The sequence below is a fragment of the Siphateles boraxobius genome, unplaced genomic scaffold, assembly GCF_051911475.1.
Source record: "Siphateles boraxobius isolate OS27281-9 unplaced genomic scaffold, OSU_SipBor_1 55, whole genome shotgun sequence".
Taxonomy (NCBI): Eukaryota; Metazoa; Chordata; class Actinopteri; order Cypriniformes; family Leuciscidae; genus Siphateles; species Siphateles boraxobius.
The window spans coordinates 10,957,928-10,974,014 of NW_027509181.1; the positions used below are offsets into that span (position 1 = coordinate 10,957,928).

Genomic DNA, 16,087 nt, shown 5'->3' on the forward strand with positions numbered 1-16,087 from the left:
GTAACCTCGCTTTATAGTGTTTATGACCCAACTCCACACATCGGGGATAACTTGCCAGGCTGGAACCCGTGTGGCTAGGGCTTGACACACTGATTGGGATGGGTTGCCTAACATAGGGGGACCTGATACCCTTATACGTATTGTGATTTGTTTACACATTGAGTATTGGACTGACTGTACACGCATTTGCGTTTGGGGAAGTCAGTGTTACAACAGGGGAGGGGCCGCCTAGTGAAGGGGGACTGTGAAGCCATGTGTTGTGCTTGTGAAACATGCTCTTTTTGTGCTTTATTTGGGTCGCCGTGAAAACGACGTTTGTTTGCGAAGACGCGCTTACTGTTGCGGGCCTGTTTGTAGTAATAAAATCCCCAGCCGCCTGAACTGAACAGTTTTTGTTGGCTTCTTTGAGGGTGGTCCGGCGAGCGCGGGACCCGTGCCCTCTCTCTTTCCCCTGCGTGCTTGGACGACTTTGGCGGCACTGCGTTGGTCTCGGGCCTGTTTGTCGGGGATAGCGGGAAGCGCTTGGCTGCTCTTGGCTGGCGCTGGGCATCAGAGCTCGAGCGCTTAGGCAGGAAGTGTCACATGGCCTAGGACGCTTTCTTTGCCTTGGTGTATCTCTCCGAGAACCCCTTCACCGCCGGGCCGAAGAGGCCGGAGCTGGATCCCGGGGCGTCGAGGAACCTCGTTCACTCCACGTCCTTAATGTCAGTGAGGGTAAGCCAGAGGTGGCGCTCGAGCACGACCAAAATCACCATGTTCCTCCCGATAGCCTGCGCCGTGGCCTTGGTAGCCCTCAAGGCCTGGTCCGTGGCGCTTCGAAGGTCCCGAAAAGCCTCAGGGTCGGGCCAGCCTCGTCCATAGACCGGAGGAGTTTGGCCTGGTAAACCTGCAGCACGGCCATCGTGTGCAGGGCCGATGCAGCCTGACCAGAGGCGGAATACGCGCGTCCAGCGAGGGCTGAAGTGTTGCGGCATGGCTTGTTGGGATGAACAGCTCTAGTTCGCCAGCTAGCAGCTGTGTTTGGGCCGAGATGAGCGGCCAATGCCTCTTCGAGGGGCGGCAACAACTCATAGCCTTTTCCGCCGCGCCGTCCATGGAGGAGAGCTTCGTGAAAACTGCGGGGCCTCGTGTAGAATAAGGAGTGCGCCAGGCCTTGGTAAGCTCCTCGTGTACTTCAGGAAAAATTGGCGCTGGCTTGTGACGAGGGGCCTTAAATGGTCAGAGACGTGAAGTTGTCGCTGAAGGAGTAAAATCTGCTATAATGGCGAATTCGGGAGCTATTCGGGGACTAGGTCATGCCCCCTTGGCGGGTTCTGACGTGTAATGACGCATAGTTGTTTCATTGATCTCACGTCAGAGGCGCCCGTGCCATTGGATGTGCAGTTGCCGCAGCACAGCCTATGAGCGAGCCAAATGCTCAGTGTGCTAGCTGTGCAGCTGCAAATGCGCTTTACATATAGGCTTCAGTAAATCGAGGAAAAGGAGTTTGCCCACTGCATATAGCTACGCAATACGAAGTGACCGTTCGAAAGGGAACTTCACACACACACTCTTGGGACATCAAATATTTATTTTACATCTTGTGAAAATGCCATTTTACCACCCCTTTAAAGGGATAGTTCACCCAAAAATGAAAATTCTGTCATCATTTAGGCATCCTCAAGTTGTTTCAAACCTGTATGAGTTTCATTCTTCTGTTGAAGAAGAATACAGTTGACAGTAGCCATTGACTTCCATAGTATTTTTTTTTTCATACTATGGAAGTCAATGGCTACCATCAACTGTCATGTTACCAGCATTCTTTAAAATATCTTTGTTTGTTTTCAAGCAGAAGTAATAACTATAAATTTAAGTGAAAAATTCATAATCCATCTCATAATTTATTGTATTCAATTTAATTTCTAGCAAATTTTACACACATTACAACTACCCTCAGTTAAGGTGTAATTTCATACTAACAATTTAATGCAGATGAAAATGAGGCTGTGTGCTATAAACTTACATCCCCCCCCCACACTGATATACATTTCGTCAGCTGTACAGTTGGTATGTTGTTAAACAGTTCAATCCTTCGTAGGCACTGTAATTCTATCCTTCACAGCACTGTTTTCATTCTTGTCAATATTTAAATATGGGGGTACCCTGAAGGCCAATAAAGTTTGATCAAAAGTTAGTTTAACTTTTCCATCACAATTTTATCAAATACAATAAATTATGTGAAATGTGGTGGAAAAACACGAAAGATTTGACATTTGGAGATGACTGTATACATGTATGTCTAAGGTTGGACATTGTTAGCAGCAGATTTATTAACTGGAGTGTCTAAAAGTTCACAGGGTCAAAAATGCCTATCATTGAAGAAAAACACGTTTTGGAAAAGCAGAGCAGGTGTGAATGAGGTGTTAATGTTTGGGGGTAGAGTTAGGCTAAAACATTTGTGCCTATTAAAAGCAGCAGCACTGTACAGTATCCCTACTCCTACTGCTGTCATCCTTATTGCTTTTCATGATGATGATGATATTAACAGAACACAAAATGTATCCCTCTACCCATCTATAGTCCTATAGATGTAGATGGGTTGATAGATATTACATTTTGTGTTATGCTAATTAATATCATCATCATCATCATGACATAAAAAGCAATAAGGATGACAGCAGAAAATAGAAAATACTCACATGAGATACAGGACGAAGAGGAACATGGATAATACTGCTTTGAACAAGCAGCAAAAGGTATAACAATATGAAGTGGGGAGGGGACATGTATATCCTGTGAAGTTTAATGCATGCACTGGAGTCTTTCCTTTTTTAGAAATATGAGTAATATTGGGGAGGTGCAGCAGATTTAGTGCTGAGTATATAATATCGACTCCAATCCGTACCATTCAACAGCAGTCAAACATTTGCATAAGACTCGGTTTTGTCCATTCACTTACTGTGATTACACCACCATGGCTTCACAAAAGCAAGTGGCCAAAACAGAAGGAAAGCCAGCCTCAACTCCAGAGGAAGAACCAGCTCCCAGAGCAGCAGAACCAGCATCAGCAGCTCTGGAAACGGTTGCTTCTGCCCTAACTGCAACACCAGAGTCAGCTACAAAAGAGTCCAAAAAAGCCAGCACTGCACCTGGGCCAGCCCCAGTCGCAGCAGCCGAAGAACCAGCCAAAGCACAAGCTTCTCTTCCAAACCAAGCTTTCAAAAATGATCCTGCTGCTGTAGTAAGTCTCTGTTTTGCATAATATTATTTTATGGTATTTTAGTTTCCTGATGGCCTGGATTTATGCGCCCACAATAATGGTTGACGTCTACATTTAAATGCACACTTTTTAAGAATAAACTGATTAAGATCATTTTGGGTAATTAAACTAGGTCCCTCTGTTTAAAATAGGAAATATTTATATTGATATTCTGTCCAAATAAATAAATATATTTAACCAAAACTTAAATAAATATTATGCTGCACTTAAAGGGTTAGTTGAACCAAAAATAAAAAATTCTGTCACTAATTTCTCACCCTCATGTTCCAAACCCGTAAGACTTTCAAACCCAAACGAACACAAATGAAGATATTTTTAATGAAATCTGAGATATTTCTTTCCAACCATTGAGAGCTACGCAACTACCAATTTGACGCTTTAAAAAGTTCATAAAGATATTGTAAAATGGGACACGGCCACTTTACATGATGAACATATTTAACTTTTTAATTTTTTACATCACTTAAACCTGTATATACTGGCGGGTGACACTATGAGGCAGTGGTGAGCCACAGGGAGTTTCACTTTTTGATTTGAAGTCACACTGCCAGCCATTTCAACACTGTGAAACAAAAACCTAATTTATTGTTGTCTAGAGACGTCAAGAATATGCTTGTGATTCCGTTTACCACAACTGATGTTTGCATTGATGAATGTTTATATGTGATTAAAAGCCAAATTAAAAGTAATTAAAATTCATATGTAATTTTAAAAAAGCTGACCACAAGAACTAACTTATGCACACCTAAATCACTGTCTCTTTAAGTTAGTGCTGATGATCTTAAAAAAGTGGAAAGTAAATAAATATCCATTGTTGGTCTATAAATATTCAACATGAGCCAATACATTTATAAAAACCCAGGCCAATAACTAATATGGTGCAATACACATGTCTAATTTAAAAGGTCATAAATATGAATGTGCTTAATACATATTTAATTAATCCCAAGTTTTCATTGCTTGAACATTTCTTTCGATTTTGAAAAGCAGTTGTAATTGACATGTACTGTACATACTTATATACAATATATGCTTCATGGAAGGATTCCGGTAGATGTACTTTACATGGATCTACACACACCTGCTGCGGGGGTTGTCCCACTCACCACTTTATTCATACACTTCCTAAGTTAGACTCCCTAGGGAGTCAGATATGGATGATATGATCTCATAAACAGACTGTGAACATTGAGGGGAGATTATTCTTGGTGCCAGGAAAAACAATGGCAGAACAACTGCCAGAGTTTTAACTTACACTAATATCTGTGCAGTAAAATAGATCTAGTAGATCAACAATGAATGTATTTGCAATTTATATTACTGATGATACAAATAAATGCCTATATAAAAACCTAAAAAAGAAATCTTTTGTTCTGTGTTTCAGGGTAATCTCAGTGCAGAACAACTTGAAGGTTAGGAACAGCCTAAAAAGGTAATTTGATCAATTTCATTTTAAATGAACTAATTTTTTGTTATTTTGCATTTATACAGAGTTCAAAGAAGCGTTTCTGTTGTTTGCCAGGACTCCCTCAGGGGAGAAGAAGATATCACTAGCTCAGTGTGGGGATGTGATGAGAGCTTTGGGCCAGAACCCAACTAATGCTGAAGTCTTGAATGTTCTAGGGAAACCAAAGCCTGAAGGTAGACCCACAATGGAGAAAAAACAGCTGCATGACTTTTCAGGGCATTGTACAAGGTGCATGTCATGATCTATATAAAATGACTCAAGCTATTGCTTCCCTGCATCCCATGGGATCATTCATGAGCAAACAAAGGGAAAGAATTAACACACTTCTGTCACAGAGATTACTGAGGTGTTGGTTGTCACAAATGTCAAAGATTATCATTAACCGCAGACAAATTCTCTTTGATGTTTGCAAGTCATTCTCTGAATACTGAGATCCTTGCCATAATGACTCACTAAAAGTCAAAATACCATTCCAACCACAGGAATGTAATATTTTGACACAAAAGAGAAAGAGGTGACAAAGAACTATAAATATAACATTTACTTTTTGTAATTGTGCTATTGAAGCTATTAAAGGAATAGTTCACACTCATTGTCATGTTGTTTCAGAGATGTGTGACTTTCCTTCTTCTGTGGAACCCAAAGGATGATATTTTATTTATGTATTACTGGTAAATAAATACAATGAAAGTAAATGGGGTCGAATGTTTGGATTTTTTTTTGTGAACTATCCAATTAAAGATTTTTTTTTTCTCAGATTGTCAAATAAAATCTAAGAACCTACTAATTAGTTTATTTAAATTGTGTCGTTCAGAGATGGAATCCAAACTGATCGACTTTGAGACTTTCCTGCCTATGTTTCAACAAGTTTCAAAGTCTACTGAAAGGGGCACATTTGAAGATTTTGTAGAGGGCCTTCGGGTCTTTGACAAAGAAGGCAATGGAACAATCATGGGGGCTGAACTCCGCCATGTGCTTGCTACTTTGGGTATGATGTTATGGAGGAAAAATATGCCAAATTCATATACTTGACCAACATTGACCAGTGTAGTCAAATGTTGAAAACACTGTGAACTAAAAATGTATAATTTTGCTCATTGGAACACTGTTTGAATTTCAGGTGAGAGGTTGTCTGAGGGTGAAGTGGATCAGTTGCTGGCAGGGCAAGAGGACACAAATGGTTGTATCAACTGTGAGGGTAAGATACAGTTACTCAAGACTTCCCTCTACTGACAAAATGAAGACTTGAAGTTTCTCATTGAAATTAATCTTATGTTCTTTCTCCAAGCTTTTATAAAACATGTCATGGCTGGCTGAGTGATCGTTTCTGGTAAGTTTATCTAAATCAGGGCTTCCCAACCCTATCAGCATTAACATTTCAATAAATATAATGATTAAATAATGAAAGCAACTGATTTTTGTTGTTGTTCAGTTTTAATTATATGCTTTCAGTTCAGTCAGTTCATGACCTCATGAACCTACAGAACTTCCATCAAGAACTCCTTCAGAATCACAAAGCCCTGGTTGGGAAGTCCTGATCTGAACTATAATATGCTTTGCGGGAACATTTTAGACCTTAATTTATTTTGCATCTTTTCCGTTGGCCTAGGTACCGTGGCAGCCTCACTTTGATGTTTGCAGAAGTAATCTGAAGGTCATGTGTGAGAGTTGACATCAATAAAACAACATTTATGTAAAATATTATATACAGTAACTGATTAAATTCTCTCTGTTCTTCAATCACCTCTTTGAAGCTGTTTTATATCAAGTGCAAATTATCAGTGCAACAAGAGGAGGTAAAATGCAGGAATCTGCTGTAAACTTTTCTTTATGCCAAGAGAGAATCAACACAGCTGTCGGTGGATAAAACGTTGGCTTTGGTGGGGCTTGTGCACTGAGTTTGCTCTAATCCCCAATGTCAGGAACTTTTCTTAGCCACATATGCTAAACCCATACGCTTTGTCTTTGGACTTCTCTCAAAGGACTTTTCTAAGAAAAACCTTGTGCTGTAGCCAAGTGTTACATTCACTGTATAGATTTACAGCATCTCACACTGAACAAATGGGCCTAGTGTCCAGTCAAGTAATTATTGGAAAGACATGAGTGAAGTACAAAGTTATTTGTGTGTGAATTGTGGGAAAAAATAAGAAACTTTTTCTGCTATAAAACCCCTTTTGTCCAATCAAAAGTTTACATGCAATTTATTCATGGATCCAAAAATGTCAATAAAGAACCTTTATTTTAAAGGTTGGATCCGGGGTCTGATCTGATATTTCTTACGTGGAGATCCATCTGATCTAACATAGAATAAGCTGACATAGTTGTAAAGTTACTTTTACTCAGTAGAATGTCTGTTGAGGGGCCATAAAAATAAAGCATTTGCAAATATTAAGCAGACAGTCAACAAATAATGACTGTTGACTGTAACAAAGTTCAAGGCTCAGGCAAGGAGGCAGGAACCAGCGAACGTTCTGTGAGCTCATAGAAAGCAACGCATCGCCGAATTGAATTCTTTTGCGCATCTTTAATGTTTAAATATACCAGACTTAGCCCCTAAAAAAGCAGGAGATGAAAATGATCAGCAAAAAATCATTTTATGTCACTTTTTATACCATCTAGACTAGACCAGGGATGAGGGTCCGTGGGTCCGTGTAACGCTTCACAATTCAATTTTCAGACCATACAATGCAAATGCAAAAATGAAAAATTGAAACAAGACATTCCTTTTTTCTTGTTTTTCCAGTTACATTATCAATGGATAGTTGCCTTTTTCTCCCTTTTTTCAGTTTTACTTGTGCTAAATTGTGACTTCAGAAACAAACATTTTAATAAATGAAATCTAACCGATTTTCTATTTTTCGTCATGTAATTTGTGCCGTGGGCAGTACCATAAGCACGGGGCTGTGGCTGTGGACTAACTTTACTATCATTTCATTGATGCAACTGCTTTATGTAGCCTACACTGCATGCACGTTGAGGAGAAGTTTAAAATAACATTTTTCACCCGAAGTGACAGTTTTTATTGTTAATAACTGCACTTTAGTTTGCACTTTAACTCTTGCTGTAAAAAAAGGCCAAATTCTGACAATATCATACCATTTTCCATCAAAACAGTGTTGCCAGTATTTTACTGTAAAAAAAAAAAAAAAAACCTGGCAAGGTCTAACAGTGTGTGCTAAATGTGGAATTCGGGAGCAGCGGTCGAAACGGTGGCCTGGCTTAGGCTATTTCTCCCGCTGCCCCGCTGGTTTTTAGGGTAGGCTAGACTGTGTACAGTTGAGACACCTTAAATAACTTGCGTGCGCAGCAAGCACAAGTTGTGATATTTGCTGTGCACATGCGTATTAGTGTCCTCTTTAATCGTGGGAAATTTGAACAACGGACACATCTCCGAACTGAAGATATCAGCAAAAGTCTTTTTTTTTCTAACGTAAGACGTTCACTTCACCATGCACACTCCACAATGAATAGCTTATTATCCTTATGTGACTGTTAAACGTAACTGGTATCATCACACGTTATTCTGTGCCCTAAAAACTGGCATATTTCATGTGTCATGCAAGGTCATTGCAAAATCTAGAGAAGTGTGCGAGGTGGCCAGCGAGGGACAGGGTTGAGACACATCAACTGTGGCTTTTTGTAATCATTTAATTACTATTGCTATTTATTATTTATTTATTATTTATTTTGGGCTAGTAGTCATATTGAAGGTTCCATGTTAGGTCTACTCAAAAATAATGAAATGTAATATAAAATAAAAATAAATAGCAATAGTAATTAACTGAAAAAAATTGTAATAAATAGTATATGTTTACATAAGGCAACATGTTTCAAATCTGTCTGAACTGATCCCCTAGCTGTCTTTTCACTTTTCCTTTCTTCATAATTTTGTTACAGTCATAAGGTTTAGCAAATGTTTGTTGATTTTGTTAGGTTTTATTCACAACTCATTTAGCAGTAAACTCCTCAGATGCAGATGTTTTCACTCGACGGCATCATTGTTGTTTCCACGGCAACATTGAACTTCAGTGCTTCTCACAGCTTCTCGTATACCCTTAAATGTAGCAGTTATTAACTCGGTTCATTACAATAGAAGCCGTTAGCTGAGAATTTGATATGCATATCTAATGATATGCTCCATGTCAAGAGTAGCGGATTCATAATTTGTTTTGATTAATTATTAAATGGCGACTTTGGAATAACATGAGGGTGAGTAAATACTGACAGAATTTACATTTTTGGGTGAACTAACCCTTTAACAGTGTATGACTGCTGCCATCTACTGATATCTTGGATCAGAAACTATACTCTCTCCTAATCAGAGTAGCCTACCTCCTCTTTCCCCGCCCATATCAGAACCAAACGCTTTAACAGTGCTGCGTGTTCAGCTCCTCTGGTTTCACTTCCAGCTGTAACGAATGGATAGAGGGGACAATAGCAAGTAAACAGATCTTTTATTAGAGTAAGTATCACCAGTCTCAGAGAAATGAGAAACAGACAAGGTCTCAGAGGTATAAGAGAGTCGCAGCTGCAGTTCACAAGATGATTCACAATGCGGTGTAATCCGATAGTGGTGGTGATGGCAAGGCAGCGCAGGTTTGCGTGGCCAACTCGATCTGGTGGTCAGACGTGAAGTGATGAACCCAGTGATGGTGAGAAGTGAAGACAAGGACTGCAACGGCGAACCTCCAGACGAAGACAGGGCAGGAAACACGGGGAGCCGAAGAGACAGGAACACAACAGGCAACATCCACAAAACAACGATCTGACAAACACAAGACGCACTAGATGAGTATAAATAGCAGTGGTAATGCACAACACCTGTCGCTGATAATCCCGAAGGATAATCAGCGACCACGCCCACACACACACATTCATTCACAAAAATACACACACACAGCGCGAGGAAGCGTCCATGAATTTCTCAACCGTGACAGTACCCCTCCCCCTAAGAGCGGCTCCTGGAGCTCCCAGAGGAACCTACCTGTTGATAGTAATCATCAATAAGGGACTGATCCAGAATGTCCCTAGCAGGAACCCAACTTCTCTCCTCCGGACCGTAACCCTCCCAGTCCACCAGATACTGAAATCCGCGTCCCCTCCGTCTCGAGTCCAGAATTCGATGTACCGAATACGTGGGTTCCCCATCTACGAGTCGCGGCGGTGGGGGAACCGGGGCTGGCGGATTAATGGGTGAATAAAATACGGGTTTCAATTTGGAGACATGGAACACGGGATGAATTCTTCTGTACGCAGGATGGAGTTTGAGGCGAACTGTCACCGGACTAATAATCTTGGTAACAGGAAATGGGCCAATAAATTTGGGAGCTAGCTTATTAGAAACGGAGCGGAGTGGAATGTTCTTAGTAGAAAGCCACACTTTGGAACCGACGACATACACGGGAGGTCTTGACCGGTGGCGATCGGCCTTAACCTTGGTGCGCGCCCTTACTTGGAGCAGAGTCTCACGGGCTCTGGTCCATGTACGGTGACACCTCTGGACAAAAGCGTGAGCGGAGGGGACCGCGACTTCGGATTCCAGACTAGGAAAAATAGGTGGCTGGTATCCTAAGCTACCCTCAAACGGAGATAGGCCCGTGGATGACACAGGTAACGAGTTGTGTGCGTACTCCACCATTGAGAGTTGTTGACACCAAGAGGAAGGATTCTTGGCGGCAACACATCGCAACATTCTCTCCAAATCTTGGTTGGCTCTCTCGGTCTGCCCGTTGCTCTGGGGGTGGTAACCCGAAGATAGACTGACAGTGGCCCCCAGTAATTTACAAAATTCTTGCCAAAATTTGGAGACAAATTGGGATCCCCTGTCAGAGACCACGTCCATCGGGAGGCCATGTAACCGAAAGACGTGATCGATGACAGTCACCGCTGTTTCCTTGGCTGAAGGCAATTTGGGCAAGGGAAGAAAATGAGTTGCCTTCGAGAACCGGTCCACTACGGTTAAAACAACCGTATTGCCTTGGGAGGGCGGGAGGGCGGTAACAAAATCTAGCGCTATATGGGACCAGGGTCTCGAAGGGACAGACAGCGGTTGAAGAAGCCCATCTGGGGGTCGATTGGAAGTCTTACCAATCGCACAGATCGAGCAGGCCAAAACAAAATCTCGAATGTCACAAGCCATAGATGGCCACCAGAATCGTTGCTTAACTAGAAATCTAGTTCGGTTTACTCCTGGGTGACAGGCTACATTGGAACAATGACCCCATTGAATAACGTCGGCCCGTAATCCCTCCGGCACAAACAATCGGTTCGGTGGGCACCGGGACGGAGGCGTTACCTCTTCTAAGGCCGTCTTGACCTTCGATTCGACCTCCCATCGGAGTGTGGAGATGAATCGAGTCTCCGGTAAAATGCACTCGGGAGTAGACAGGCGTTCGGATGGATCAAAAATACGAGATAAAGAATCGGGTTTGATGTTCTTAGAACCCGGGCGGTACGAAAGAGTAAAATCAAAACGACCGAAAAAAAGAGCCCACCGAGCCTGCCTGGAGTTGAGTCTTTTGGCAGATTGAATGTATTCTAAGTTCTTGTGATCAGTCCAGACGATAAAAGGTACCCCCGACCCTTCTAACCAATGTCGCCATTCTTCCAATGCTAACTTGACTGCCAACAATTCTCTGTTACCAATGTCATAGTTACGTTCGGTAGGCGACAAGCGATGAGAAAAAAACGCGCAAGGATGCATCTTGTCGTCTGAAGAAGAGCGCTGCGAGAGCACTGCGCCTACCCCCACCTCTGACGCATCGACCTCCACCACGAACTGACGTGACAGATCAGGGGTCGTAAGAATGGGAGCCGAAACGAAGCGGCTCTTCAGGTTGGCGAATACAGCTTCGGCTGTTTCGGACCACCTGAACGTCGTTCTGGGGGAGGTCAAGGCAGTCAGAGGTGCGGCTAGTTGGCTGTAATTACGAATGAAACGTCGGTAAAAATTGGCAAACCCCAGAAACCTCTGTAGGGCCTTACGGGAATCTGGACTTGGCCAATCCACCACAGCCTTAACCTTGTCAGGATCCATACGCACTCCCTCAGACGAAATGACGTAACCTAGGAAAGGGACAGACTGTGCATGAAAAGCGCATTTCTCCGCCTTGACAAAAAGCCCATTCTCTAGCAACCTCTGAAGCACTCGTCTGACGTGCTGAACGTGTTCCTGGAGAGACGAAGAAAAAATCAATATGTCATCCAGGTAGACATAAATGAACTGATCGACCATGTCTCTCAGCACATCATTGACGAGTGCCTGGAAGACCGCCGGGCTATTGGAAAGTCCGAAAGGCATAACCAAGTATTCAAAGTGCCCCCTGGGGGTGTTAAAAGCGGTCTTCCATTCATCCCCCTTCCTGATGCGGACCAAATGATAAGCATTACGTAAGTCCAGTTTTGTGAAGACCGACGCTCCCTGCAACCTCTCGAAGGCTGAAGACATCAACGGCAAAGGATAAGTATTCTTTACCGTGATGTTGTTCAGCCCTCGGTAATCAATGCAAGGTCGCAGAGAACCGTCCTTCTTCCCCACAAAAAAGAACCCCGCCCCCGCTGGAGAAGAGGAAGGTCGGATGAATTTGGATGCCAGAGAATCAGAAATATATTTCTCCATGGCCTCCCTCTCGGGAACAGACAGAGAGTAAAGCTTGCCCTTGGGCGGAGACGTACCTGGCAGTAGATCTATAGCACAGTCATAGGGACGATGCGGAGGAAGAGAAGCAGCTCTGGACTTACTGAACACTTCCTTCAGGTCGAGGTACTCAGCGGGCACGTTTGACAAATTCACCGACTCTTCCTGCAAAACAGAACAAGACAGAGACGAACCAGCAGACACTAAACAAGACGCATAACACTCCGTGCTCCAGGCAGAAACAGAGTTATGTCCCCAGTCTATCCTGGGATTATGCTGCACCAGCCAGGGGTGACCGAGGACAATAGGAACCTGAGGGGAGTCCATAAGGAGAAATGACAGTTCTTCTGAATGATTGCCGGATGTGATGAGTGTTATCTGACTGGTGGTGTGGGATACTGTGGGTAACTGTTGACCATTGAGTGCGTTGACAGAGATCTTGTTAGTGAGTGGTATGGTGGGTATCTGAAGCTGTTGTGCAAGTGACCAGTCCATAAAGTTACCTTCTGCGCCGGAGTCGAGAAGAGCTTGGCAGTGATGTGACCGAGTTGACCACTGCAATCTCACCGGGAGAAGGGTGGAAGAGGTTTTCTGGATGGAGACCCCGCCCGACAGGATCCTCTTCCTCACTGCCAGGCACGCTCTTTTACTGGGCAATTATTGAGAAAATGTCCCGCCCCGCCACAATAGAGACACAATCCTCGGGACCTCCTCCTCTCTCTCTCCTCCCGGGAGAGCCGGGCTCGACCCACCTGCATGGGCTCGTGATCGTCGACGGGGCCGACCGCATCACGAACGTTGAGTGGGGCAACCCCAAGGCTCCTCTGTGTAGGCGTCGTACGAGTGCGTAGTTCCAACCGATGCAAGCGTGCATCCACTCTTAAGGCCAGTTCGATCAGGTCGTCGAGCTTCTCTGGCAGGTCCAGGGTATAAATCTCGTTTTGGATGCGGTCAGCCAGCCCATGCAGGAAGATGTCCCATTGCGCCTCCTCGTTCCAGCGGCACTCTGCGGAGAGGGTGCGAAACTCGATTGAATAGTCGGCGACGGATCTTTCTCCCTGACGGATGTCTGCGAGCTGGCGAGCCGCCTCCCTGCCTGCGACTGCCCGGTCAAACACCCTCTTCATCTCCTCCGAGAGTGCCGCGAACGAGTCACAACAGGATCGATGATTTTCCCACACCGCCGTCCCCCATAGCGCAGCCCGTCCGGACAGAAGTGTAAGCACGAAGGCCACCTTCGAATCTTCAGTGCAAAATGTCTGGGGTTGGAGAGCAAAAAACATAGAGCACTTGGTCAAGAAAGCTCTACAATAACTTGGCTCACCAGAATAACTCTCCGGCGTCGGCAGACGCGGCTCATGTTGACGGACGGGTGCGGGTGGTGCGGGGGGAATCGGCGGTGGGTTGGGCGCAATGGGCAGTCTCAGTTGTTGAATCTGTTGGGTGAGCCCAGACACCTGCGCTACCAATGCCTGCACCGCTCTTCCAGTTGCAGCGAGATTCTCTTCCTGCTGCTCCATTCGGGCTGTGTTATGTGCGAAGTAGTCATTGACATCAGATCCACCTGCTGCCCCCTGCATGGTCAGATCGTTCTGTAACGAATGGATAGAGGGGACAATAGCAAGTAAACAGATCTTTTATTAGAGTAAGTATCACCAGTCTCAGAGAAATGAGAAACAGACAAGGTCTCAGAGGTATAAGAGAGTCGCAGCTGCAGTTCACAAGATGATTCACAATGCGGTGTAATCCGATAGTGGTGGTGATGGCAAGGCAGCGCAGGTTTGCGTGGCCAACTCGATCTGGTGGTCAGACGTGAAGTGATGAACCCAGTGATGGTGAGAAGTGAAGACAAGGACTGCAACGGCGAACCTCCAGACGAAGACAGGGCAGGAAACACGGGGAGCCGAAGAGACAGGAACACAACAGGCAACATCCACAAAACAACGATCTGACAAACACAAGACGCACTAGATGAGTATAAATAGCAGTGGTAATGCACAACACCTGTCGCTGATAATCCCGAAGGATAATCAGCGACCACGCCCACACACACACATTCATTTACAAAAATACACACACACAGCGCGAGGAAGCGTCCATGAATTTCTCAACCGTGACACCAGCACCATACAGTTAAGAGAAAGAGAATCACCTCTATTAATACTCATATTGTTATCCATAAGTTACTCTGTATTTCTTCTTACGATGTCTGTCTACACACATTTATTTACCCATTTCTATATACATAATTACACTCAAACACATACATACGCACATAAATATGGCCTAAATCTAAACAACCTTGCACACATAGCCTACATATCCACCTCCTAATAATACCTATATTATATTATATTATATATATTATACGATGTTTGGCTTTAGCATTGGAAGGCAAGCGTAGTATGACCAATAAGTTGCCGCCTGTTCTAGCAAAACATTACACGCAGAAGACAATATTCCTCCGCCCAGACGAGCAACCACCAAGAAAAGGTGCTAATACCAATTCTCGCCCAGGACAACTGGAAGCTGCTGGAAGATGCTGGCTGATCTTGATCAACGGCTTATTTTTCCACCTGAGATTGCCACCACTAACCTTCGACTAGATATTGTTTTGTGGTCTGGATCAGCACGCATTGTTCAACTGACAGAGTTAACAGTGCCATGGGAGGATGCGGTAGATGAGGCTAATGAGAGGAAGAAACTGCGGTATGCTCATCTGGCCACTGAAGCAGAACAGCGAGGATGGAGAGTCCGGGTTTATCCAGTGGAAGTGGGTTGTCGAGGTTTTGTGGCACACTCTACAACCCGGTTCCTCAGAGACGTCGGATTCAGTGTCCAAGAGTTGCGCCGCACAGTAAATAACTTATCTGAAGCAGCAGAAAGGAGCAGCAACTGGCTGTGGTTGAGACGGAAAGATTCTAGCTGGCTGTGTAGCCATGCTACGGTTTCGTAGAATTCTTGAAAACTTGAAGAGTCTGTGGGTTTATTTGTATAGGTTGTATAGTATTTACAGTCATTACGTTCCTGTGTATATTGCTTGAATGACGGGTGGTTGGGCAGATATTGTGTTTTGCGGTAGGTGGTATGCCATACGGAACCGTTGCGACTGAAACTGCATATTAACGCACCAGTGGGGCTCGACAGCCTTAGTCAAACGGGTTGGCGCGTATGGTTGGGTTGCGGAGAGATTGTGAGATTGTGGTTAGGTCTCAGCAGCAACTGTTGGTTATTTGTATAGGTTGTATATTATTTACAGTCATTACGTTCCTGTGTATATTGCGTGAATGACGGGTGGTTGGGCAGATATTGTGTTTTGCGGTAGGTGGTATGCCATACGGAACCGTTGCGACTGAAACTGCATATTAACGCACCAGTGGGGCTCGACAGCCTTAGTCAAATGGGTTGGCGCGTATGGTTGGGTTGCGGAGAGATTGTGAGATTGTGGTTAGGTCTCAGCAGCAACTGTTGGTTATTTGTATAGGTTGTATATTATTTACAGTCATTACGTTCCTGTGTATATTGCGTGAATGACGGGTGGTTGGGCAGATATTGTGTTTTGCAGTAGGTGGTATGCCATACGGAACCGTTGCCACTGAAACTGCATATTAACGCACCAGTGGGGCTCGACAGCCTTAGTCAAACGGGTCGGTGTGTATGGTTGGGTTGCGGAGAGATTGTGAGATTGTGGTTAGGTCTCAGCAGCAAGAAGGAAGTAGAGGTC

At 44.1% G+C, this 16,087-nt stretch overlaps 1 protein-coding gene across 1 annotated transcript; it reads left to right on the forward strand.

The window, feature by feature from the left end:
• The first annotated feature begins 2,904 nt into the window (after positions 1 to 2,904).
• On the forward strand, positions 2,905 to 6,471 carry LOC143714586 (myosin light chain 3, skeletal muscle isoform). Its single transcript, XM_077205800.1, has 7 exons — positions 2,905 to 3,220; positions 4,644 to 4,671; positions 4,751 to 4,900; positions 5,542 to 5,715; positions 5,848 to 5,925; positions 6,016 to 6,057; positions 6,337 to 6,471. The coding sequence occupies exons 1-6, from the start codon at positions 2,954 to 2,956 to the stop codon at positions 6,042 to 6,044; spliced, it is 726 nt and encodes a 241-aa protein (XP_077061915.1). The 5' UTR covers positions 2,905 to 2,953; the 3' UTR covers positions 6,045 to 6,057; positions 6,337 to 6,471.
• The last annotated feature ends 9,616 nt before the right edge of the window (positions 6,472 to 16,087 follow it).

Excerpts from the sequence above, each read along its gene's own strand:
- LOC143714586 (XM_077205800.1), top strand. The coding sequence starts at position 2,954 with ATGGCTTCACAAAAGCAAGTGGCCAAAACAGAAGGAAAGCCAGCCTCA. Across the intron at positions 4,672-4,750 it reads CAGTGCAGAACAACTTGAAG|AGTTCAAAGAAGCGTTTCTG; the intron begins GTTAGGAACAGC and ends GCATTTATACAG. Across the intron at positions 4,901-5,541 it reads AGGGAAACCAAAGCCTGAAG|AGATGGAATCCAAACTGATC; the intron begins GTAGACCCACAA and ends TGTGTCGTTCAG.